The 27,680-nt window shown below is 36.8% G+C and overlaps 1 protein-coding gene across 1 annotated transcript; it reads right to left on the bottom strand.

Annotated features, from left to right (window-relative positions):
• Window positions 1-557: 557 nt before the first annotated feature.
• LOC306848773 (glycerol-3-phosphate acyltransferase 4-like) lies at window positions 558-26,733 on the bottom strand. The gene is made up of 14 exons (XM_079383540.1): window positions 26,331-26,733; window positions 24,156-24,661; window positions 21,645-21,717; window positions 21,027-21,360; window positions 15,159-15,233; window positions 14,939-15,028; window positions 13,286-13,379; window positions 13,079-13,194; window positions 12,860-12,915; window positions 11,972-12,057; window positions 7,740-7,868; window positions 7,137-7,216; window positions 5,473-5,600; window positions 558-1,908 (listed from the first exon to the last, which is right to left on the bottom strand). The coding sequence occupies exons 2-13, from the start codon at window positions 24,321-24,323 to the stop codon at window positions 5,492-5,494; spliced, it is 1,410 nt and encodes a 469-aa protein (XP_079239666.1). The 5' UTR covers window positions 24,324-24,661; window positions 26,331-26,733; the 3' UTR covers window positions 558-1,908; window positions 5,473-5,491.
• Window positions 26,734-27,680: the final 947 nt, after the last annotated feature.

The raw sequence follows: 27,680 nt of genomic DNA, 5'->3' as shown, positions 1-27,680 counted from the left end.
AACAATGAGTATGCAGTTCGCTAGCGTACTCCGCATGCTGTTTTGCTGGGGTTTTTTGTGTTGTGACCCATCCATCAGCTCTTTGGCTGGCTGAAGTCATTGTATCCCCTCTTGGTCTAAAGGCTGTTACCTAAGAGCTGGCACTTTTCAAGAGAAATGTCACCATGAAGGAAAATCTCTGTTTCTCAGGTCCGACTCCAGCTCAGCCGTGGCAGGCTGAATGAATGTTTATAATTCACGTTAAGTGAAAGGACTCTGGCAGAACAACTTGTCCCTATGCCTCGATTCTCCAGTCATATGTCAATGTAGAGTCTAATAATCATGTCCAGCTCTCCATTTGTTTTTACAGCCTGATCCACCTCAGCAGGCCCAGGACAGACATTTATGGGTGGGCCACATCTTTCCTGTGCCTGATGAGTCAGCTACTGCACCTTAGTGGGCCTCTTTTGTCACATGACCTGGGACAAGATGCTAAAAGGGTGTATTTGAAGTGTATCCTCCAAGAAAAAACAAAGGATAATAGCAACATAACTGTCATAAACTTGAGACAGTGAATGTTGTGTTGAAGTTCTTTTATTTACATATATGACATTTTTATATAGTTGTACATATGACTGTATCACATTGGAACATTTTTAATTAATTTATCAGTCAGTGATGTACTGTATAAGTGAATGTGCTGGCAAGGTGCTGTTTCAGAGCGTGGCAGCAGTCAAATCACTGGCGATATTATGACAGATAAACCCCCATCCCGTTAAAACATACATCCAAATGTTCCCCAAAGAACCTTTCAGTGAACAGTTCTTAAAAGAACCATTCTTTTCATAGTGTAAAGAACATTTCAAACATCTGAAGAACCTTTTTCTACTATAAAGAACCTTTTGTGGAATGAAAATGTCTACTGGATGTTAAAGGTTCTTCATGGAACCACTGAATCCAATAAAGTACCTTTATTTTTAGTGTAGCAAAGAAAATGTGCATCACAGACACCGCAGCATGGACATGTTATATCCTCCTGAGAGCCAGCAAAAAGAGTTTGTGTTAGTTGAGGATTTGCTGTAATGTTTTTAATTTTCCAATGACATGAAATGAAAAATAAACCCCCCAAAAAACCCAATTTATTGCATGTCTTTTGTTGTGGGCATCAGGACCCACTTACATTAAAAATGAAGGCAAGAAGCAAGTTCATATTAATAGATGTGTTGCATCTTGCAATACAAAAAAAAGTCAATGAAAGTTAATGAAATTTGACAAATTTTGACATATTTCATGGGAATTTTTATTACCCAATTAATAATGCATTAAAAATTAATTAACAATGTACACATACACAATTTATATTTAATGCAAGGACACTTTAAATGGATTAAAATTAATAGAAGACATTTAAAAAAATATTTCTATTTCAAATAAATAATGCTGTTCTATTGAACTTTCTCCTGGAAAAAATGTTAAAGTGTATCATCATATTAGAATGATTTCTGAAGGATCATGAGACAATGAAGACTGGAGTAATGATGCTGAAAATTCAGCTTTGCATCACAGGAATAAATTGGAGTTTCAAATATTTTCAAATAGAAAGTAAATTTTCAACTGTAACAAATTTACTGTTTTTTTACTGTGACTTTTGAACAATAGTAGACGTTTTAAAATAAGACAATACTGTATTACTGCTCCCTTTTTGTCTATACAGATGCTTGACCTAGAATAATTTCAATAAAACATTTATTTTGCTGCATATTTGTAATTATCAGACATTTTTAAAAACAATGAAAGGAATTTGTCATGGCCAAATCGGTTTTAAATCTTCAAGAGGACATGTATAGACTTAACTGTAAATACATGCTATCTACAGATGAACTGCTGGATCCCAGGAGGATACTGAACTGATGATGAACTGCAAAAACACTGCAGAAAGAACACAAAGTCAGTGAACTGGAATAAGTCCTACATCATCAATGACTCCCTCCACACACTGATCTCCAGCTGAACCTCTTCATAAAGCTGAGAACTACATCAGACCTTAAATGAAGGTCTGAGCCACTGAATATGAAACATTGTGATTGTTGGCATGTTTATCCAACCGCTCTCTCTGTTTCCACAGAGCCATTTATATGCACTGTACCGAGTCATTCCCACGTATTGAGCCCAGCTGCTGAACTGATTCACATGCTTGTAAGTAGTCGTGCTATTTCAGTTCAAAGCTGAGATCTAAACCTTATATTCAGTCTGTTTATTACAGGCTGACTTGTCTTTAAAGTTGTAACTAGTGAAGTACTATACCGCTTGTGGCCAATTCAATTTCAATTTTTAAGCATGTAGATGAAGTCTAATCATATTTAAATACATACTTTCTTAAATCCAAAACGATTGGAGGAACTCCATCATACAGTACATGCCTCCTTGAGCTGATGACCTGGCTCTGTAAGAGATGCTGCTCTAACACTACACTAATGAATGATGAATGAATGAGAAAAACTAATAATAACCATCCAAGTTGGTGCAAGTTGACTGCACACACCCATTTAAGGGTTTATATTAAAGGGATAGAGTTTACCCAAAAATTTCAAATCTGTCCTTAATTACTCGCTCTCATGTAAGACCATCGTGTTCATCTTCGGAACACAAATTAAGGTATTTTTGATGAAATCCGAGAGCTTTCTGAGCCTCCATAGACAGCAACGCAACTGGCACGTTCAAGACCCAGAAAGGTAGTAAAGACATCGATAAAGTAGTCCATGTGACATCAGTGGTTCAACCGTAATTTTATGAAGCTACGAGAATACTTTTTTGCGCAAAAACAATGTTGAACCACTAATGTAATGTGGTAATTGCATTCACCACATTACTCTCAGAGTCATCAAAAATATCATCATTTGTGTTCTGAAGATGAATGAAAGTCTGACACCGTCACGCAATAAAAGGTATCTTTTCCATGTTATTTTGAATTTTTGTCCTAACTAGCTGCGACGGCGGCACGCAAAATTTCTATTTTAGAAACTTTCTAGTTTCTATTTCCGCAACGTCGCGGCCAGAGCAGCAACATACAAACTATATGACAGTAGATATTTCTCAGGTGATTATGTGCTTTATTCAAAGTTAAACGTGTCTAATGTGAGCCTGAATATCATATTGACTGGCCTTATAGCCATACTGAAAGCAACAACAGTTTACCTCAGATCTTGAAAATAAATTAAAGCAAAGATGTATGTTTAAATGCAAACCAACAAGCGTATTCCATAAAGATGTATCAGTCACTCAGTATGTACTAATAATGTTAAAAAGATTTAATATTTATGAATTAGATTATAAACTTATCCATTTCATTGCGAGTGCAGAGCGTTTCCCGAAGGGAGCCCGCCCATGCTTCTGATTGGCTGTGATATTCGATTGATTCTATCGCGATGTCGCGTCTAGTGTGGACACCCAAATTGCCTGTTGCTGGAATCTTGTCGCGTTGCGTGTAGTTAGGACACAGTGTTACGGGTTTGGAACGACATGAGGGTGAATAATTAATGACAGAATTTTCATTTTTGGGTGAGCTATCCCTTTAAGAATTACACAGCTTGAGTGTTATTTGCAAATCAAGTATCATCCGATCCAAACTAATCTTATATTTGAAGTAAAAAAGCTAACGTTGTTGGTTAAACAAACATCTTGTTTGTCAGTGGTTGTAACCAAACATAGTCTTGAAATGAAAGACCCTTGGTACACATGGGCTGCATCTGTAATCGCATACTTTCTTTACTACATAGTAGGTGAAAAACTGTTTTAGTAGAATTCACAGTATTCATAAAACAGTAGGCGAAAAGTATCCACATAATGCCATGGAAGAGGATTTGTCAACAACAGTAAGGCAACTGACGTACAAATGACAATGACAACATGACATATGTAGTGCATCTGGATTTCATTCATAAGACACACATTCATACTATATAATACACATAGCGGTCACAAATTAATTACTTATTCAAAAGAAGCGCCTATTCAGAGAGTATGCGATTTCAGACAGCTTTTCTGTTTACTGAGCACGTTGTTTTGATTCTGCTTCATTATGAGCCCTTTAGTGTTTTAGTTTTAGAGCTATTTAGTTGCATACAGTGTTTCCTGCACTGATATTCAGGGCATTGTGGCGCTAATGCTTTATTTGCAATGACGTGGCATTTTTTAGTTCAGTAAAAGCGTGTTTAAGACTAGTGCTCTGTGTAAATTTTCAGAGCGATAAACATTTTGATTTGAATAAATGGCAATTGATGCATCTGTTCAGACCAAAACAAACATAAGCATGTCTTCAATGCAATTTACATTTTACATGTAAAACATGGCACCTACTATCAGAGAGTGAATTTTCATGCTCGTTCAGCCTGTTTGCAATGGTCTGAAGTGACAAAAATCACATAGACGACTTATTTAATAGGATCATATTATCATTGAACTCGAAATGAGCCCAGAACTGATAACTGTGTGGTGTGCAGTTTTTACATTTGAATTTTAGAGTTTGGTTGTGATAAAATAATTAAATAATAATAATAATAGAATTTTAAAACGGGTTATTGTTTTAACAAGTTTTAGGTTTAGTTTTAGGAAACACTAGTTGCATATATACAGTACATGCTGCATAGTGTTGTTTAAACATCACAAGTAATGGTTTTAATTTGAATGTGTGCAGTACCTGAACAACACTCATAAAGGTTTCAATTGGCCATCACTTGGCCAATGTCATTAAGACTCTTATGATTTTACTCCCAGATGGAAATGGAAATGGAAAAGAGTTCTGGATCTTTCACACAAGGACGAGAAAAAAAAAAAAATACAATATATAACAAATTCTTCTCAAATCCTACACACAGGCTTGATTGTTTATCTAGAGGTATTTTGAAAAATTAATGCAGATTATTAATCTGCAAAGGTCAGGATAAGCTTGATGTCCTCAAAATAAACGGCAAGTTTTCCATGCATATTTCTGCGGTTTTCTTCTGGTAAAATCCAGGATTACAGTGATTCACGCAGCAGAAGTATAGCAGAGAGATGGACATGCTTTTGGACACCTATGTAGAGCCTGATGAGGCGTTTCCGTCAGCCACACATGGCCATCAAATTTAATAGTTTACTGCGTCCTAATGACACGTTAAGAGCAAATGATAATAAAAGATAAAGAAACCATAACAAATTTAAAAAAGAACAAAAAAGAGAAAGAAACCATTAAACTGCTCTACTGCGTCCTTACGACTCCTCATGGGTAACTCGGCCACTACAGACTGAATCACGCTACATTGACTTCGGTCAAAGGAACATTACGCGTCAAAACACGTCTCATGGTGTTTTGATCACGATCTGACCGAACACTGGACACGCTTTGGTCCTTTGATGAACAATTAAACAAGGACAGTTCTTGTTATGTGTCGTAAAACAAAAGCATTACGTCGTTGTCCAGGTGTCAGAACTGTCTCTTGGCCTCCAGGTCCTCACCTGATTCATCTTCCTCTCCTCAAGAATGACTGCGGTCCTCTTGCGTTCCAACCAAAATCATGCTGTAGAGTTTTTGTTGCTCCTCTTTGAAAATGTCTTTCACTTTTTCTCGTTTCAACCCACCGTCCCTGAAAAAATAACACAAATCCAGTTTCAACTAAATTGCCTTTCACCAAAAGAAAGGCCAATAACCTACTGAGAAAACCAGCTTTGATATGCCTAAGCTGGTCTCCCAGTCTGGTCAAAACCCTGTTAGCTAGTTTTAGAACGGTTTTGGGCACTTGTAAACTGGGCAGGCTGGTAGATTAACTTAAACCAGCCAAGACCAGACATTTTCTGGTTTAACAGACAGTTGTCATTTCTCTCTCAGTCTACAGCTTTAAATGGAAAAAATCTGTAAAATTGCTATGGTAAAAACCTGTTAATTGGCTAGCGTTAAATTCTCTTACTCTATACGGTGAAAAACTGTATAAAAAATCTAATGGGAAATTTCACAGTATTTTACTGTAAAATTAACAGTTTTTAGAAGTCAAAAAAGAACAAGCAATGCTATAAAAAAAAAACTATGTGTTTTTTCAACTGAAATAACTATGTTCTTCTTATGAAATATATACATATAGGCTTCATCTAATGTTTGTGTGTTACCATAAGGGTGGTTTGTATTTGTAACGACACCGTGCACATTCTATATATTAGTATCTACTTCAGCTTGTGAAAAAGCTACTTGTGATGAGCTTTGATTCATCACGTGGCTTTCTCTATACTACCTGTGTTTTATGGTGGTTATAAATGTATTGTAAAGGTACAAAACAGATTTCAGCACTTCAGTTGGTTGGTATATTAACTCTTTCCCTGCAAGCGTATATTTTTTCCCAGCCACCGCAAGCATTTTTGATCATTTTTAATTCCCCCCAGAATATTTTGCTGTATGAATAATTGAACATGCAATCTCTAAAAAAAAAAAAAAAAAAAAAAAAAACTGAGCATCTACGTTTAAAAAAAACAAAACTTTTTATTCTAGCTTCATGCAATCTTTTTTTTAATCAACATTTGAATGTGGGTAAGTTTCATGAAAAAGCATCATTTTGAACAACAAGCTGAAAAAAACAAAAAAACAAACACGTCCAGATCAGATTCGAATCAGAACGATGATCAAAACATAGATGGAATAGATCACTTCCATCAACACATCCAAAGCTTGCACGATCCTAAACCACTTCCTGGATCATCATTTCATTCGGTATTGTTAGGCATTGTTTCGATTTATAAGCTATTTAATGTTTGATGATTGCATTATTTTATAAATGCTTTTTTGTGTTGCTTCTTTGCTTTATTTTGATCCAGACATTCAGTAATCTTTCAGAAGATGCGTAATAGCACCTCCTACCGTATAACCGTGAAGACACGGAAAGCCAGAAAATTCTGTCAATGGCAGGGAAAGAGTTAACATTATATCTTTTAATGAAATGGGTGTTTTTGTTGTTGTTGTTTTTTACTGTAAATGTAAATTCAGTACGTAAAACCTAAAATGTTGCATTTTGAAAGGAAAAGCTCTGGCAACCGCAGCTAGCATTTTTACTGTAACTTCTTTTTTACTGGAATTTGTTTTTATTTTATAATAGTACAAGCACAGCTGCTGAGTCAGATAATGACAGCAGACTTACCACAGCAGGTCCACCAGACCACCCTGTCTGGCAATGGCTGCCTTTACTCTGTTAGCAAACTGCATTGCATCCTCACCTTCCTGCAAGGAGACAAAATAGACCTTGACAAAATCCTTGACCTTTGATTTTAAAATGTATTTAGTGCCTAAATTTATTTTTATAATTGTTACAATTATTTTCAGTTAACAGCATGAACTGAAGAAACCGTTATTATCTGAAATGGTTAAAAACAAACTACAAATACATAAAGGAAAGACTTCCAAAATTATTCAAGTGATTTTCCAGAGAACTTTTGTAACATTTAAGGTGGATCACACCAGCACAATGAGTTACCTATGGTGACCATTTAGGGGGGTTTTCGGGATGGGAGCCTTTTATGTGCGTTAAAAACAATGGTATATTTGTTTATTTGCATGCCCACATGCAAACACGGATGTCCATTTCCAATCTGTGGTGGGTGGACAAAACTCCAAACCCACACGGGCTCATTTGTGCTTGATTTGTGTATTAAATGCACCAATGCAAAAATGGGAAGGGCAGTGCAACTCATTCATACCACAGAATTTACTGCATTCACAGAGGATGCATGTGTGTGAGCCTTACCTGACAGCTCATCGGAGGCAGGTACCACACGCTGCAGACGATGGCCCAGCTACTCATCATCCTGAGCAGATAATTCACCATCCCAAACTTACTGCTGTTCCAGAAGGCGTCCCCAAACCGAGGGTCATACTAGAAAAACACAAAGACATGCAAATGAAATATATTGCAACCACCACCACAATGCTGACAAAAAACGAGGTCATTTTCTTTTTTTCCATTTCCCATAATCATTATTTTTTTCCCAGTAAACACACCCAAATAGTCTTAAAACAAGAAAACAAATGGTAAAACATGTTTTCTTGAATTAAGTTTATATGGTCTATATATTTTTATTTGTCTAACGTAAAAAGCATGCATTTCAAATGTAGGTCCAATTTTTGCTTTAAGCACATATTTTTGAAAGCTAATACAAAACAAAAATAATTCCAGATCTACTCTCTGAAAATAAGTTTTAAAATATCTTCTAATACAAATATAATAATATCTTTCACAATTTAGCTTCTCAAGTAATCTTGTTTTAAGGATGTTTAGATGTTACTGCTGACAAATGCTGATTAGGTCATAAACATCCTAATCATCTGCCCTTCATCACTTTTCTTACCATAAGAGCTGATAAAGTGAGAGAAGATGTACTTTAACCTTTGAAAGCAGCTTCACCGCTCAAAATGAGAGTGAAATCATACAGCCTACCAGCTGCACCGTTAAAGGGGTCATGAACTGAGAAACCAAAATTCCCTTGATATTTTGAAATATAAGAGATCACTTAACCATAAAAAACATCCTGTAAGTTTCAGAACTTTCCCGTTAGTCTAAAAACTGTTTATATTGAAGGCAGTCTGCCAAAACGACAGCTTGTGGAATGTGCCACTCTATGATGTAATAGTGTGGATAAGCACCACCTCTGCAGAGGAAGATTAGCGCCTGCTTCTACATGACTGTCTGTTTAGCCCCGCCCACTGATTCACACACGTAGTGTAAATAACGAGAGAGGTGAACACAGGTCAACGCAGAAATCCAATGATAATGATGGCTCTGAAGACAAGATGATGCTGTGCAGTGCCAAGTTGTGGAAAAACAGTGTTTGCATTGCCTTTCTTCTGATCCCGACGTTATGAAAGAATGAAAGCACTTTATTTTTCGAGAAAATCCATGACCGTGTCAGTAAGCACTCGGTCCTTTGTTTACTTCGTTTTACAGCAGATTTGTTTACAAACAAGGCACAATTTGATGCCGGATTTTCAGAATGATTGAAACTAAAAGACGATGCAGTGCCGACTATATTGGATCCGAGAGTAATGTCACAACACACAAGTGTGAGTAACTGTTTTTATTACATGGTATCTATTGCTTTGTCTCTTCGTACAGATCGTTTGATATGTAGTTAGTAGCTGTGTCTCATTTAGAAGGCTGTGCCCTCCGGAGGTCGCATTCGAAGGCTGCATATGTCATCGAGGCGGTCTCATTTCAGAAAAGCAAGTAGGACACACCGAATGCGACCTCTGAATGTGAACTTCTTTCACAGGAATTCGGAGGATGCATCAGGTGTATCCTTCGCTGCTACAGATAACCCACAATTCTTTGCGGCACTGTAAACAACCATCGTTAATTTGAAAAATGGCGGCGCTGGCAGATGTATACACAAGCGCAGATGTGGTGTTTACAACTTACCTTAAATTGCTTCCGGTTGCTTTGTTCTTAATATCCTCCTCCTTTTTTTCTCTAACAGATCTCTGTTGTACGTACACTGCAGCTCCATATTGAGCAAAATAAAACAAGTAAAAACTGTTTTTTTTTTTCAAATTACTTTTCAAATTTAGAAATTATTTTCCTTCATGTAAGTATTGTGATTGCACAACGCCACTCTAAATGTGTTGGCATAGCAATGTGATACCTTCCTGTTTCCTTTTCCGCCCGTCCTATGAAGGACATCTCGTTTAACTCTAGGTTGAGGACACTCCGTATACACATCCTACAGAGAATGTACCCCTCCAGAGGATTCGACCTCCGGAGGGCGCAACCTTCTAAATGAGACACAGCAAGTGTGCTACAGCCCTGAATGTCAGTGGAGATCAGGACGACTAGAGGAGCCCCAGAGACAGATCCCCTAGACAGTCATCGGAACAAGACCACAGGAACCAGATGAGTCCTCTGCACAATCTGACTTTGCTGCAGCCTGGAACAACCTGCTGGTTCGTCTGGCCAGAGAAGAGAGCCTGGTTTCTCCCAAGGTTTTTTTCCTCCATTCTGTCTGAGTTTTAGTTCCTTGCCGCTGTTGCCTCTTTGCTTAGTTGGGGACACTTAATTTCCAGCGATATCGTCAACTTGATTGCATAGATACTATTTAATATATAGCACAGATACTGAACTGAGCCGGATGATGACATTACTGGATACAATGATGAACTGCCTTTAACTGAAAATTGAGTGTTTACTATTGTCCTTTTGCATTATTGACACACTATTTTCCTATTTAATACTGTAAAGCTGCTTTGAATCAATCTGTATTGTTAAAAGCGCTATATAACTAAAAGTGACTTGACTTACTGAGTATTTATGCATTTTTGACCTAAATCACATCAGCGGCCATCTTAGGGATGGGCCTTTTTCAAAAACATTGTATTTGAATATTTGGGCTCATAAAAACAAATATTCAAATGTTAATTTATTTAAATGAAGTTTAATGACAAAGACGTTATTTTTAATAAGTTTTTGTTATTTCTGAACAAGCTTATAATTGAGCATTATACACAAATGTTCTACAATAAAGTTACGTTATATCTCAAGGTTTTATTTGGTTAAAAAAAAAAAAATACATATAAAGAACAGAAGCACTCAAGCTCAAACAGAGCAATAAGAAAAATAAAGCAGTCTGTGCCAATTGCAGTACTCGTACATACACTCGAGTCAGCCTATGTTTATCGTGTTTATATTGTTTCACGTTAACGTTGAGAAAAACAATAAAATCCACATGCTCAGGTGAAAGTTTGTTCCTCAGTCTAATAACAATAAGAATGCGCGCCGACGAAGATAACAGTGTGCAAACAGTTTCTTAGCGCTTTGTGTTTAACCACTCTCCCACGTGGAAACTTAAAGGAAGCATATGTCTCAAGATCATTTCGCTATAAGCTCTCTTCTCGGCTCACTCGGGGTACAGCTGTGCTAAACCTGCAGTCGTGAATGCAGTCATGGACAGCTGTCTTTCCCCAGTCAACTGCTGTTTGGATTTCATGTGATTTCTCATTGTGGTGCTGATATTATGATCATTTAGTAATATATAATAAATGATATTAGTGCATTTCATGTTTTTATTTGTTGAATAATAAATAGCCTATGACAGAAAATAGTCTAGTTTGGTGTAAAAATCTTGATAACATTATAAGCGGACCTCAGAGAACAGTACAAAATAATAAAAAAAGGGAGTTCACGACCCCTTTAAAAATACAAGTATTTACAGAGCATTGCTAATAATCCAGTGTGTTTGAGTGCACATGTCAGAGGGTATTTGCACATGTAAATGATCAGTGAAAGAAAAAATAAGCTCTTTAAGTATTCAAAAGAGGACACTGTGGTCTTAGTAGATTTCTACACTTTGAGAGACTTGATGCCAGGGTGTTGTGGGTGGTTTTAAACATGTTGCTATGCTGTTCTGGGATATCTAGGTGCTTGCTTACTGGACCAAGTCAAAAGAGTCCACCCCCAAGTCCCAAGAGATGGCTCAGGTCTCTCCATCTATGGGATGTTTTGTTTTCCACTGTTATATCATACACCAGTATTAACTCAGATCAGCCCAGAGAAAAGTAATAGCACACTCAACATGTCTCACAGTTTTATAGTGTGGTCCAAAAATCTGAGACCACATTAAAAATCTGGGATGGAAATAAAAAATGATCCAGTCATATCCAGTAAACAGATCCAACATGATCATCAGGACTGACACAAAAGCTCATTCAGCTCGAAAGCTGCTGTTGTTAAACCAAAAGAGGGCAAACCAAATACTAGGACAATTATTCATGGTCATTTGTGAATTCAAATGATTATGCTAATAATGTAATTCATAAAAAAGCAGTGTTCTCATTAGTGGACTCAGACTACAATGCTTATCATTTTGGTATTATTTATGATCATAGCATGAGCATTACAAGACATGTTGTGCACCAATATTTCATACTTCTGTTCAAGGTTTGTTCATATCCCTTACCCAGAGTATTCATTAGAGAAGTGAGATTTCTGACCTTTATGGCGACGGGGTAGACAGTTGAGCCAATTTCAAAGCTTCCTTTTTTGAACATCATGACTGATGTGTTATTAATGCAGGTACCTGAAGACAAATTATATGATAAACACTTGAAACAAACGTAATACCATATTAACATCCAGTTCACGACACCTGTTCCATGTTAGTAACTATAAGTTTATATATGTATATGAATTAGTGGAGAAAACGATGAGCAGTTTAGAAAAATATAAAGAGATGGTTCAATATAGCTATTGGTAAGGAATACATTCTATGAGAATGTGTGTTTCAGGTTTTGGCTGCGGATGTCACGTCCATAATCTTTGAAATACTTGATTTTTTGTTCAAAGTTGTGATGGTAGTTTTTGAAACAATGCAACAACAAAAATCACATTTTCAAAACTGTTTTTGTGAATGTTCATTAGCTAGTGGTATAATTGTGTGCTCCATATTTTCATTGCATGATTGTAATGTTCCATTTACTTTTTTATAAAGAGATATAAAATATATTGGGCAGAACTGAGTTCAGTGTATTGGTCTGGCCCTCTGCAACTGCTCAAGTTTCTCATGTGGACCCTTGGGAAAATTAATTGCCCACCCTGTAATAAAAGATCCGAAGACAAAACACTGAAGATTAGAGTACTTGCTGCTGATATAAGAATATTTTCAAATAAAAAAATATGTTATTGTAAATTGTAATTATATTTCACAGCATTACTGATTTTACTGTATTTTTGAACAAATAAATGCACCCTTGATGACCATAAGAGACTTAAAAATGTTACTGGCACCAAACTTTTTAATGATAGTGGATGAAGGAAAAAACTTAGTGGCCTCCTCCAGTCTCCCTTATTAATAATAATTTCTGAGAATGAGTTCAGCTCACCCTCGGGGAATATGAGGATGGGCAGTTTGCTTTTGTCTTTTACGTGATCGCTCAACCTGAAATAAAGTTCATTTAATTAATGACAATATGTATAAGTGTTATAAAAACACAATTCAGTGAGATATTTGAACTAATGATGTTACAAGCAATATTTTAAGAAGAATCCAGCAAATCTGCTCAAAAGACACAGAAACAAGATAAGCTGTGATGTAGTGTCACCTTTTAGCCACTAGATGACGATCTTTGACTTCTGAGCGCTCGAACCAAATGTGTGGACAAGCTTTCACCATAGACTTCTGAATGAGCCCCATCAGGCCCCCATGGATCTGACCCACCTATAAACACACACATGCAATTAACCCTTTCAGAGCTTCTTTCTCACACACACCAACTACAGTTCCAGTAAAGAAACACACACACACTTACCATTGCATAGCATCCGTCACTAGCCAGTATAATGATGTCAATGGGTGACGTGTGGTTGGCGACACAGATGCCTCCATTCTTGGGTTTATTTTCACTGTCCCAGACAAAGACACAGAGAGAAGACTGTGAGTGGAGAGTGTAAATATTGGCAGGAGAAGCAGAGCAATGTGAGTTCCAGTTTGTGCTGACATCCAGCTGTTTAGTAGTGTCTTCTTCATGCTGTTTTGTTGTCACAAAACCCTGAATGTCTGTCTGAAAGGAACCAGTTTGACTGGTCAAGGGAGAGGTCCTGAGAAAAAGACTTTTCTTCTTTTCTTTATTCGTATCGTATTTTGGGAGGAAGATAAAAGTTACATAAAAGAAGAATGCACAGGAGGACAGTGACCTGAAATACCACACATGATAATATTAGGGTGAAGCAGGAATGACAAGCTGAGATAATGACAAAGATGGCACTGGAGGAGTTCAAATTCAGTTAAAGACGGTTCATCTGATCTGACACTGAAAAATCAAGCTGCTGTTAACTTGCTGTTACCTACTGGGTGTTATATATATATATATATATATATATATATATATATATATATATATATATATACGTGTGTATATTAGCTCAGGTTCATTAAATAATAAAGTTAAAATTTAGCTTTTAATGTGTTAAATGTTTAAATTAGTGAATTTTTTGAAAAATATTTCATTGAAAGTGACGTGACATACGGCCATGTATGGTGACCCATACTCGGAATTCGTAGTCTGCATTTAACCCATTCAAGGTGCACACACACAGCAATGAACACACACACACCCGGAGCAGATTCTGAGCCTCGATCATGTTAGGATCATTGCTGTCTATGGGAGGTCAGAGAGCTCTTGGAATTCATCAAAAATATCTTAATTTGTGTTCCGAAGATGAACGAAGGTCTTACAGGTTTGGAATGACATGAGGGTGAGTAATTAATGACAGAATTTTCATTTTTGGGTAAACTATTAATATTACCTTTAATATTCTCAATCAATTAATTAATAATCTCAATGTGTGTGTGTGTGTGTGTGTGTGTGTATGTGACTGACTGATTGTTAGTGTCTGATTGTGGGAGTGACTGTGAGCATGTGATTGTGTGATTCTGAATGTATGTGCGTTTCTGTGATAGTGAGCTACTGATTGAGAGAGTGTGTGTGTGTGATTGCATGTGTGTACGTGAGTGTTTGTGAGAGTGATTGTTAGCTTGTGAATGTTTGTTGATTGTTCAAGTCTGATTGTGTGCGTATGTGAATGCTTGTGTGATTGAGAGCATCTAATTGTGAGAGTGTGTGAGATTGTGAATGTATGCAAGTATGTGACTGAGAGCATGATTGTGAGAGTATGTGTGTGAGTGTTTCTGTGATTGTGAGAATCTCGTTGTGAGAGTGATGGTGAGCATGTCATTGTGAGTGTCTAAGTGTGTGATTGTGAGCATCTGATTATGACAGTATGCTTGTGATTGTGCATGTATGTGAATATTTGATTGTGAGCATCTGATTGTGAAAGCTTGTATGTGTGATTGTGAACGTGCAATTTAAGATTGCACAATGACCCAAAATGCCAAGGCTCCAGATGTTTGGAAATTTCCAGTACGTGTGCGTATGTTCTTCCACATCTGTGACGCTTCTTACCTGTGATGGTATGTGATGATAGCAGTCAGCGCTCTCACACAAATACGGTAACACATCAGGTGTACTTTCTCACTGAGAAAATTTTTCACCCTATGAACACACCAGACACATTAACACCAGATATTGGCTTCACAGATATGTTGGTTCAGCACTAGGTTAAGCAAGCACAACAAATGACAAAAAAAAAATCATATGTTTTTTATTTAACCAAGTTTCCTACCTCCCATTGGGCAGAAAACCAATCATGGTGGTGAAGACAACCAATAGGCCCACTCCTGTGATTGCTAATGTTAACCTGATAAACCAAAAACAAAGGATTTCAGCTCAAACACTGGAACAATCTCTACGAAATTTACCTTTTAAACTATTTTTCATTTAAAAGTACACAGTAAGTTTTGTTTGCATTTTTCTGGATTTGTGAAATACTTATGAGGGTGCGACCTACTCTATGTAGAATATTCAGAGTATTCATCTCATTCATTTTTATCAATTTAATATTTCATCATTTTATTTCAAATTATTTTCATTATTAAGTTAGCAGTAAATTACTAAGTGCACCTTTAATGTACAAACCCGATTCCAAAAAAGTTGGGACACTGTACAAATTACGAATAAAAAAGGAATGCAATAATTTACAAATCTCATAAACTTATATTTTATTCACAATAGAATATAGATAACATATCAAATGTTGAAAGTGAGACATTTTGAAATGTCATGCCAAATATTGGCTCATTTTGGATTTCATGAGAGCTACACATTCCAAAAAAGTTGGGACAGGTAGCAATAAGAGGCCGGAAAAGTTAAATGTACATATGGGTACAGCTGGAGGACCAATTTGCAACTTATTAGTGTCAATTGGCAACATGATTGGGTATAAAAAGAGCTTCTCAGAGTGGCAGTGTTTCTCAGAAGTCAAGATGGCAAGAGGATCACCAATTCCCCCAATGCTGCGGCGAACAATAGTGGAGCAATATCAGAAAGGAGTTTCTCAGAGAAAAATTGCAAAGAGTTTGAAGTTATCATCATCTACAGTGCATAATATCATCCAAAGATTCAGAGAATCTGGAACAATCTCTGTGCGTAAGGGTCAAGGCCGGAAAACCATACTGGATGCCCGCGATCTTCGGGCCCTTAGACGGCACTGCATCACATACAGGAATGCTACTGTAATGGAAATCACAACATGGGCTCAGGAATACTTCCAGAAAACATTGTCGGTGAACACAATCCACCGTGCCATTCGCCGTTGCCGACTAAAACTCTATAGGTCAAAAAAGAAGCCATATCTAAACATGATCCAGAAGCGCAGGCGTTTTCTCTGGGCCAAGGCTTTTTTTAAAATGGACTGTGGCAAAGTGGAAAACTGTTCTGTGGTCAGACGAATCAAAATTTGAAGTTCTTTTTGGAAAATTGGGACGCCATGTCATCCGGACTAAAGAGGACAAGGACAACCCAAGTTGTTATCAGCGCTCAGTTCAGAAGCCTGCATCTCTGATGGTATGGGGTTGCATGAGTGCGTGTGGCATGGGCAGCTTACACATCTGGAAAGGCACCATCAACGCTGAAAGGTATATCCAAGTTCTAGAACAACATATGCTCCCATCCAGACGTTGTCTCTTTCAGGGAAGACCTTGCATTTTCCAACATGACAATGCCAGACCACATACTGCATCAATTACAACATCATGGCTGCGTAGAAGGAGGATCCGGGTACTGAAATGGCCAGCCTGCAGTCCAGATCTTTCACCCATAGAAAACATTTGGCGCATCATAAAGAGGAAGATGCGACAAAGAAGACCTAAGACAGTTGAGCAACTAGAAGCCTGTATTAGACAAGAATGGGACAACATTCCTATTCCTAAACTTGAGCAACTTGTCTCCTCAGTCCCCAGACGTTTGCAGACTGTTATAAAAAGAAGAGGGGATGCCACACAGTGGTAAACATGGCCTTGTCCCAATTTTGAGATGTGTTGATGCCATGAAATTTAAAATAAACTTATTTTTCCCTTAAAATGATACATTTTCTCAGTTTAAACATTTGATATGTCATCTATGTTGTATTCTGAATAAAATATTGAAATTTGAAACTTCCACATCATTGCATTCTGTTTTTATTCACAATTTGTACAGTGTCCCAACTTTTTTGGAATCGGGTTTGTAAAAAAGTCAAGTTTTTACTTTTGAGCTTTTTACTGGAGATACAAGAGAGAACAGGACATTAATGGAATGAAATAGAGAGACCTGTAATATGTCACAGGTCAAAAATATACCTACATAGCTATATGATCACCACAGCTCTGACCCAATGCATGCTGCTGAAAAATGTAAGCAATGACACTGGCATTTAGGTTTCTGTCCATGATTCAATTAATCCCGCAATACTAAGGTGAGAATCTGATTAAACAGAGCTCAGCTATCAGGCGCTCTTCCTCATCTCAAATGTGCACACGGGATGGTGAGGAGTTTCTATTAAAGAATGTGGGTTAAGGCCATGGCCCTGACTGACATTAATCCTACACAAGCTCCATATGGCCCTGAGGGGGGAGTCAGAATTAGCCTGTATTTTAAGACGCTAAATTCAGACTCGTGTGCCAGAATAGAGCAAGTGTCTCAGGGTGGACCAGTTAGAATGATGTCAAATTATAATGTCAGCCAATCAAAAATAAGAGTTATCATTTATTTAACACTCTAATTAGCAGTTGAATGTTACAAGAGCTGCTTTTTCTGCTCTGTCATATGACATATACAGGGGTCCTTGTAAGCATTATAAGGGGTGAGTATTTAATGTACAAATGTACCCAACACTGAACCATGTACTGTCTCTATGCTGGATTGTTTTATCACAGACATGTAAATGAGAGCAACAGCAGTTCTCTCTGCTCCTTTCATCATTAAGCAACGGTTTCTAATTTGAATGCTCTGTGCAATTTCCCTAACAAAAAAAACACCTAGAAGGTAATACCATAATAATCTGTGACCCTAGACCACAAAACCAGTCTTAAGTAGCACAGGTATATTTGTAGCAATAGCCAACAATACACTGTATGGGTCTAAATTATAGATTTTTCTTTTATGCTAAAAATCATTAGGATATTAAGTAAAGATCATGTTTCATTAAGATATTTTGAAAATTTCCTATCGTAAATAACAAAACGTAATTTTTGATTAGTTAATATGCATTGTTAAGGATTTCATTTGGGCAGCTTTAAAGGCAATTTTCTCAGTATTTAGATTTTTCTGCACCCTCAGATTCCAGATTTTCAAATAGTTGTATCTAAGCCAAATATTGTCCTATCATAACAACCCATACACCAATGGTGTTTGAGCAGCCATCTTACTATTCCTTACCAGCACAGTGCATCATTGACTGACAGCCAAAACACTGACCTAATATCACCCGATTTGAAGCATATCAGTCACACAGGATTCATTTTTATGTTATGTGTATATAAAGTCATTGTTACTTCAGATCGTATCTACAATGTTTATGTCTGTTTGGGCAGGATAAGGGATAGAGCCCTGCATTTCGGCCCGGGCCCGACGGGCCCCGACGTTTTTACGCCTCTAGGGCCGGGCTTCGGGCCAATTTTCACGTCATAGTTCAGACGCGGGCCGGGCCTCGGGCATGTTTTGGGTTTCTTCTTATTTTTATATTGTAGACATCCATCAATTAGTGATGAAAAAAATTGCCACGCTGGTGGAAACAACACGAGACCGTGCTGCCGCGTCTGAGAGCAGCTCGATGGTAAACAACGTTTAAACATTGTTATATACTTGAACTGTTTTAGTATGTCTATAGATTTTATTTTAGGCAAGTCGTGATGATATGAGAAGGCTAAATTGATCAAACATAGGCTATGATCAGCTCATGCCGCTGGCCGCTTGGTCGTTACTTTAAAAAAACAAAAACTTATAGGCTATTTAACGAACAAAAATGCTCCAAACATTTTTCTAAATTAACTTAATAAAAAAACAAAACAAAATATAATAATTTTGCCATTACACACAAAACTGAACTATTTTAATAGCCGAAACACAGTAGTATAAACTGTTTTAGGAGAAGGGGGAAAAAAAGACTGGCTCGGGTCGGTAATTCTGATAAGATGTCGGATGTGGGCCGGGCTAGGGCCTGAGCGTCTCGGGCCAGGGCCGGGCTAGGGCCTAAATTTGAGGCCCGTGCAGGGCTCTAAATCAAGGAACCGGCTTTACTGAAGAGATCCGCATGCAATATATCGCCCAGCCCTACACACCAGTGAGGTGGATGGATTATCTCGCCAAAGGAGAAGTGCTCACTAACACAGATTTAGACAGATTTGTGAACAATATTTGAGAGAAATAGGCCTTTTGTGTACATTGAAAAAGTCTTAAATCTTTGAGTTCAGCATATGAAAAATGGGGGCAAAAACAAAAGTGTTGCGTTTATAATTTAGTTTGTTGTATATTGCTCTATGTTGTCCATACCATATGTATCCATTAATTCTCTGAATGCGTGTGTTTTTTTATGTCCTGATGAGGCAACGTCTATTTCAAGACTCTTCAAGATCGTGCAAATTCTATGACATTTTACTTCCATTTCAGTTTGCAAAGAAGTAAAATGTTATGTATATTTAATTAATTATTAATTTAACCAGCGTTTGAATCATTAACTGCTTCAAAATGCATGCTGTTAACGAAATCATTGTTGAAACATTTGCAGTTAGCCTATCGTACGAATAAAAACAATAAAACAACAATTACATAAACAGTGAATGTACAAGGAAAATGTACGTATAGAAAGCATTATTTGTTTTTCAGATTTCATGAGAACTTTGTCATTTGAAATGCATGTTTATCATGTTCATCTGATGTACGGTACTGTAATAAATGTGATACGTAACTTTTTATACGGAGAGGAAATTCCCGACATTAAACAAATAACCATTTGCATGCCATTTGTGTTTATTTGTGTTGTAAGAATGTACTGGGATACTTCAGATATAAAAACACTGATTCCTTAGGTGATGTTTAGTCATTAAAATCATACGACTTCCTATTCCTTCAAAAGAATGTATGTATGGGAATACCAATATGGCGGCTTCATTTTCATGACGTCATGAGCGATCCAGTTTTCTATTATAGATCAGTGGCTACCACCCAAAATAAGAGATTTTTTTTTTTTTTTTGTATCAGTTAATATTGGAAAAAGTATATCTGGCAATTCTCAATATTTAATTGTAATGCTCATTTCTCCTATTTTTACATTTATTTTACCTTCTAACGCTTACTAAAAGTAATTAGTGAAATAATTTTATAACATTTTTAAATGTAATCTTTAACAAATCTCAAAATGAAAACCATTTCTCATCCTGTACATCACAATGATGTGACACCTAAATTCACTAGTAGCATTTAAAATGACTGATTTTAGTCTGTACAAAATAGTACAGAATTGTAATATCAGCCATTTGCGGTGGCCGAGAGAGCTCAACGTGCTGCGACTTCAGAAGACACATGCAAATAGAAAAAGTACCAGAAAATAAAGAAAACATCTTCATCAGTTTGACAGAAGGTGCTGCAAATGCTCACAACGCAAACAAATAAAGAGACGTTCTGCAAATGCTCACAACACAACAAAATAAAGAATTTTATTTGCAATGCGTTTTTTTTTTTTTTTTTGGTTGTGTTGTGTTGTGAGCATTTGCAGTGCATGTGTTGTCAAATTGACAGTGTTTTCTTAACTTGTAGGCTTTTTTTTTTATTTGCAGCACGTTGAGCTCCCTCGGCCTCTGTAGTTATTGATCATAAAATGTATTTGGGTAGTTGACAAATAAAAATTGGACTGTGTCCTATGGTGTGACATAGCAAAAATGTAGAAAAAAAAAAACCTTAACATACAAATAACATGAGAAAAATGTATCTTCATTCTTAGAGTTGCAAATAGCATGAGAGAGGTTTATCTTCAATGATAGAGGTTTTTTGGGGGGGGGGTTTAAATTTTTGCTGTCACACCATAGGACACATTGATACGTCAACTACCATTTTGTATCAGCCACAATTTTATTAGAAGCGCCATTTAATATAAAACCCCATTTTCCTTCTTCCTCACCTGAGGGGCAGCAAGAACCCATAACGGATGACAACGCCGAGACCCCACAGCACTGTCAGTCTGGTGCTAATGTGTTGGAAGTTATAGTTGCTCCTGGTCAGCAAGTTCCAGGACTCAAGCTCCTCTGCCGTGAAACATTTGGTAACCTCGTCGTCTACGATGCATTCAATCCCACGGCGGCAGAAATAGAAGGTGTCGGACATTTCAAACTCTGATGAGGAAGGGGAGGGGCCTGTGGTGGTGGAGGAGGAGCCATCCAACTCTCGGCTGCTGCAGTTTCGCCTAATCTCTTTGAGCTCCTCTTCCAGCGATGTAAGTTCTTTAGCAATAATGCCTGAAATTAAATAATACATACAATATCAAAACCCCGAAGAATTTATATTTTTAATATGCAACCGAATTAACAGACATCGCCGGTAATTGCTGATCTTTCTCTTGATAGGTCAACTGAGAAAAACACATCAGTACACATCCCGTGAGATCGACAGAACACTTGGGAAACACCAAAACAAGCAATGTCACTCAGATTAACAAGCAGATGAGCACACAGCAGGAGTAATAGATCATTTTCCTATAGGTGTAACAGCACAGTGTTTACACAGCCACTGACACACGTACTATTAAGACTGTACGGCTTGTACAGAAGATGGTTATTCTCCTTGGCTCCTCTTTCCATTCTCACTGTGGCCCACTGGAAAACAAAGAAAAACAAACTCAATTTAATGTAATCTTATTTCCACTGCAATATATTTCTATAGTAAGAATTATTAAGTTGAAAAGAGTTGAATTACTCATATTTAAGCCTCTGATCATGCATAAAAAAGAACAATTAATGAGGGGAAAAAGCTTCATTCGTCTCTTTATATCAAAGTTGCTGCAGTGACAACATATTGTGGTAGGCCAACACAGAAGTTAGCAACACTCTGGTTGCCACTACAAAAACCCAGTAGGGTTTTCCATTGGAGAAAATAAGCTCTGTGACCAACTAAAGTTTATGATTCTTACATGTTTAGATCATCATGATAATCTTCACAAATGAGAATTTTGAAGCCTAAATACAGCAGAAGTAAAAAGCAACATAGCCTATAAACAAACTACATCTCTCACATGATTTCATCATCACCACCATTAAGCTTTCAAAAGTCTTTATTTAAAAAAAAAACACACTTTTCCTAGAAAGTCTGAGTGCGCAAAAGAACGATTAAAAATCCCATTCAAAAACCTACTGACTTCAGGACAATAAAACTGGAAGTGCTAAAATGCTACAGTAACTTGTTTCCGGGTTTTGGCCTACAAAAAAAATGTAATCCCTGCAGCACACTATTACATTTCTAATGTACAGACAGCCAGTCATTATTGAGAAATAAAACTCATACACATCCTCAGTGGATTATATCATAATGGACCATAAAATACTGCCTATTTCATGATTTGAAAACACATTGCAGTGGACTGGAGCACAAACACACACATACTGAATATTGCCCAAGGGAACAACAAGCGCTTTATTGAAAAGCTGTGGGAGGAGGAATAATGTCAGTATGTTAATTCAGGCATGTGGAGCACACAATGCACACAATTGACTTACTGCACTGAGAATCAGAAAACACTGAAGGGCTGCTATTGATATCCTGCAAAATGAACACAGGTTTTGCTATAACTTCAATGTCTCAATATTAGCCTACTAATTTGTCTTTCGCTATTTGAACCAGGGATTCTCCTAATGTGTAATAAAGAGTACTTTGAGGTTGAGGACAGAATATAAACAAAGTCTTTATTATTTTGTCCTTGGAGCTTATGGTACAGTAAAACTTAGCAATCCTAAATGTGCAGCTCAAACTGCGGAGCTGTAGGTGCTACACACAGTCAGGAATAGCACTTTTTTAGCATTTTACTCTTATTTTTGATGTTTTTATTTTTAGCAACAATATTATCTATCAAACTTCCTCTTTTTTGCTTCCTCGTGACAAGGTTGGCCAAGCTGAATGTTGTTTAACACCCAAACAACATGAAGTTAAACTAGAATTTCTCCTTTATTTAAAGAAATTCTCCTGTTTGTTGTTGGAAAATACTTGTTTCCAGAAATTTCAGGCAGCAGGACTGGAGCCTCACAAGCGTGTCTGCTCATGCTGTGTGAACGCACGAACAGTTACATAACAGCTTCAGACAGACGTGAGGTAATGTTGAAATAAATCAGCCACAGCTGGAGAGGAGCAGGCCCTCAGCTCATCACTCCACCTCCATGCCTGTCTCTCAACTCCATGATTATAATATGGGGGGAAACAATGCCACTAAAGGATGCAAATTATGCATTTTCTAAAAACCTTCACCAGATGTGTATTTGATCAACATGTCCTCCTCATCCAGATCTCATTTCTTGTCCCTGGCCTCTTACGTACACAGAGGCTGTGTTTATATTTAGATCCTAACAGGTTTTGGACCAATAGAAATGCAAACAGTGCACTCAGTGTTCATTAACCTCCCAACTCCATCCCCATCTTATCAGATGACCACAATAATATAACATTATGAATATGTAAAAACCTTTCAGTGTGCTCTGGAAGCACATGAGAAGTTCATGCCAAGTGCACTCCATAAATAAATAAAAAAGTACCAAAATGCACCATGTTGGTACCATAGTTTTTTTTGGTACTTTTTTAAGGTACTGTGAAAATACCATGTATTTTGAACATGTATCATGACAGTACCCTAATATTATTTGATAAATGTTTAGAATACCATGGCACACGAATAAGGATGCACAATATCATATCGGTTATCTGGTAAATATTACATTTTTAACTGTTGTTAAATGTAACAAATTTCAATTCTAAAACTTAAAAAAAAACAACTTTAAAATGCTAATCATTTGATAACAGTTTAATGCAATATTTTGCAAATATCATAACAGATACATCGATTTGTCTTATCGTACATTACAATGTTGTGATGGCTAAATTCATCATATTTAAAACAACTGATTTAATTTGATTGAAGGATTGGTTATTCATCTCTCTCACTCCAACCTCCCTGACAGCTCTATGTTATTCAGTAAACAAGTGCAAGGCCACAAATAAACCAGTCTGAACAACAGCATCCTGAAAGAGTGCAAGATGACCTTCAACTCACCTTAAACACCTTGAGCAGCGTCTTCATGTAGAGGCTGCGGATACCGAAGGACAGACCGAAAATGGCAGGAACGATGATGAAGACCAAGAGTAGTGTGAACCAGACAGTGAAAGAGATGCCCAACAGCATGCACAGGACATTGTTGAAAGGAGACATAAAAGGTCCCATTTTTACAAAATGAAAAAAAAATTTTTTTAGGAAGAAAATAAATCAATTGGGAAATGAAAGTGGACACCCCAAAAGGCAGCTTTCTCTGGCACTTTTTGGATCAAATTCTCCAGAGCATGAGGTGGAATGGGTCCATAAAGAAGACAGGTGACATTGTAAAGTCTTTCATTTCCATTGGTGCATGACTGGATGAAGCAAACACATTATTCTGCATGTGGCACTGCCTTGAGACGATTTACTTTGCATTTAATGATGCATATTCTTCAACACTGGCAATTCAGATGACTGTAGGCTCAGAACGTGACAGCTCTTCGCTCAGAACCCTGAAATAAAGAAACCTGGAGAATGTGGAGGAAACACAAACAGGAAAAGGATTACAACTCACTCAAGTACAGGCTTATTCAAATCAAACCAATAGAGACTGACCAGGGGAGGGGAGGAGAGACTCTGAACTATGTAGTACTGAATTGTGGAGTTAAACCGTTAAACAGTTTTTCACCAATTCTGTGTTCAGGACTAAAATGAAGATAAATGTCTTAGCTTATGATGTGTTTCTTAGAACCAATCAGATAAGAGTAAATGTGTCAGCAAGAGCCTCATTTGATTGGCTACAAAGAGAAGGTGGCCCCGCCCTCTCCCTCAAGCTTGCAAAACTCAGTTAGTGAGAGAATCTGCCAAAACTGTGAGCGCAGAGAAAAGACGGAGCTGTACATATCGGATTATTTCGGGAACCTTTTGCCCTACGTACACAACAAGTCATTTAGACATTTGACAGTCAGTTTTTTTACACATACAGATTGGTTCTACGCGGTCAATTATGATTAGGAAGTCGTGGCCTAATGGTTAGAGAGTTGGACTCGTGATCCAAAGGTTGCGGGTTCGAGTCTCGGGCCGGCAGGGATTGTAGGTGGGGGGAGTGAATGTCCAGCGCTCTCTCCACCCTCAATACCACGACTGAGGTGCCCTTGAGCAAGGCACCGAACCCCCAACTGCTCCCCGGGCGCTGCAGCATAAATGGCTGCCCACTGCTCCGGGTGTGTGTTCACGGTGTGTGTGTGTTCACTGCTGTGTGTGTGCACGTTGGATGGGTTAAATGCAGAGCACGAATTCCGAGTATGGGTCACCATACTTGGCAGTATGTCACTTCACTTCAATCCGTTTTGCAGTTCTTTAAACTGTTGTTCTCGCTTACAAATCACTGTTCACAGGCTTGCAGTGCTTTTGACCGTATTTTAGCGAAAAAACCGTGCCCTTAAAAAACATTTAGCTAAACTTAAACTTCTAAATGTTCTAAAATTCTAAATGTTTCCTTGGCAAATAACTGAAATAAAATATGTTTAAATAATTAAGTAATGAGGTAATAAAATGAACAAAACCTAAATAAAATAAAAGCTATATATAAATATTAAAAACACTAATAAAAATGAAAGCACATAACAAATTACTAAAACTTATAGTCAAAATAAAATAAAAAAGATCATTCTAAACATCAATAAACAGTATAATAGTCTTAATAAATTAAATAATTATTTAATATATTATAAATATTACTAAAATAACATTGTCTGAAACCGACCAAAGAAAACTTAAGTAAATCTGAAGCACTAAACTATGCAAAATAACCTACTTAAATCACTATATTTTTTTCAAAGTCCTGACCTTAGTATGATCTTTAAAAAGAAAAAAAAGGCATGCAGTTGAGGAACCATTTATTGGCCTAACCAGGTAAATTAACTGGGAATAATTTGGATTAAATTAATTTGTTTTATGTTAAAATAAAGTGAATGACAATTATTTTGGTTTACATTCAAATGCATTTCATTGACTAATCATTGAAAAAAAGAAAGAAGTTAATTTGATTTCGAGGTTTAAATAACATTTTAAGGAGGAAACAAAAACTTTCCTTAGAAATGTAGTTGATTAAATAGGCTAATGGTTTTCAATAGCACGACTACAATTAAACAAAACACCTCAGCAGTAATGAAGTACAACTAATCAAGTACTTACACGGCAGGTTATGATATTATATCCCTGTTCGAAACAAGAATCGATCCACTGCTTGACTTTATAAGCAGGTCATCTCGGCCAGCTAAAGCTTTCAGATGAACATTTCACCGACACTCCTGGAGCCGAAGGCGCGTCCTCGCACCGGCAGACTGTCCCGGAGAAGATGCGTGTCTGTGACCATGAATCAGACCCGGTCTGCCGCCAGGAGCCGCGTCCAGGCCGGTCCAGGCTCACAACACACAATCCCCCACTGCGACACAGTCAAATCTCAAGCCGTTTTCTGTCCCACTAGAGAAATTTGTACACTGAAACCATTAGTTATATCCCTAGATTCAAAGGATTGGTATAAATGGTGCAGATTCGCTCTAGAAATCGCTAAACATTATTTTATAAAATAGCTAGTAATCACAAACGCATGTGATTGGTTAATCCTGAGAAGCGCTGAGAAAAGTAACAGATTGCTGGTGATCACGCTCTCAACGCGCTGCTTCCGCTGAATCTCGCATCTTCACAACAACACTGAGAAGCTCAAGTAGCATTTAATTTAACAAAAAACAATGCAAAAATTAAATATAAGAATTGCTATATTTCTGACCAATTAGAGACAACGTTCGAGTTTCTAGCCCTATCATTTTCTTTTTCTAATGATCAATATCAGCGAATCAAAAGCGCTTTCTACTGGTCAACAACTAAATAATCCATATGTAGACTACTTTGCAGAGATACTGAAAAAAAGAGCATTTAAATCCTAAAAAGATAAAATAACTGTTTTCAAAAAGAATAAGTACTTACACTAAAACCCACCAGGTGGCGCTGCAGCACTGTATTCAATATATATATATATATATATATATATATATATATATATATATATATATATATATATATATATATATATATATATATATATATATATATATATATATATATATATATATTAGTGCTGGGCAACAGTTAATCGCGATTAATCACAACCAAAATAAAAGTTTGTGTGTAAATAATATATGTGTGTGTACTGTGTATTTTTATTATGTATATATAAATACACACACATACAGTATATATTTAGAAAATATTTACATGTATATAATTATATTCATATAATATATATTATATATATAAATATTTAATATATAAACATAATCTATTTTTTCTTAAATATATACATGCATGTGTGTATATTTACATATACATAATAAAAATACACAGTACACATACATATATTATGTACACACAAACTTTTATTTTGGATGCGATTAATCGCGATTAATCGTTGCCCAGCACTAATATATATATATGTTTTATTTATTTTTTTTTTTTTACCCTTTTAATTCATACGGCCCAAAAACC

This window comes from Barbus barbus (assembly GCF_936440315.1).
Source record: "Barbus barbus genome assembly, chromosome: 28".
NCBI lineage: Eukaryota > Metazoa > Chordata > Actinopteri > Cypriniformes > Cyprinidae > Barbus > Barbus barbus.
Note: the sequence above shows the minus strand (reverse complement) of the source record. Positions and strands in the feature narration are given on the sequence as shown.

Excerpts from the sequence above, each read along its gene's own strand:
- LOC306848773 (XM_079383540.1), bottom strand. The coding sequence starts at position 24,323 with ATGGGACCTTTTATGTCTCCTTTCAACAATGTCCTGTGCATGCTGTTG. Across the intron at positions 7,869-11,971 it reads TCTACCCCGTCGCCATAAAG|TATGACCCTCGGTTTGGGGA; the intron begins GTCAGAAATCTC and ends GTGTTTTTCTAG. Across the intron at positions 5,601-7,136 it reads GGTCTGGTGGACCTGCTGTG|GGACGGTGGGTTGAAACGAG; the intron begins GTAAGTCTGCTG and ends TTATTTTTTCAG.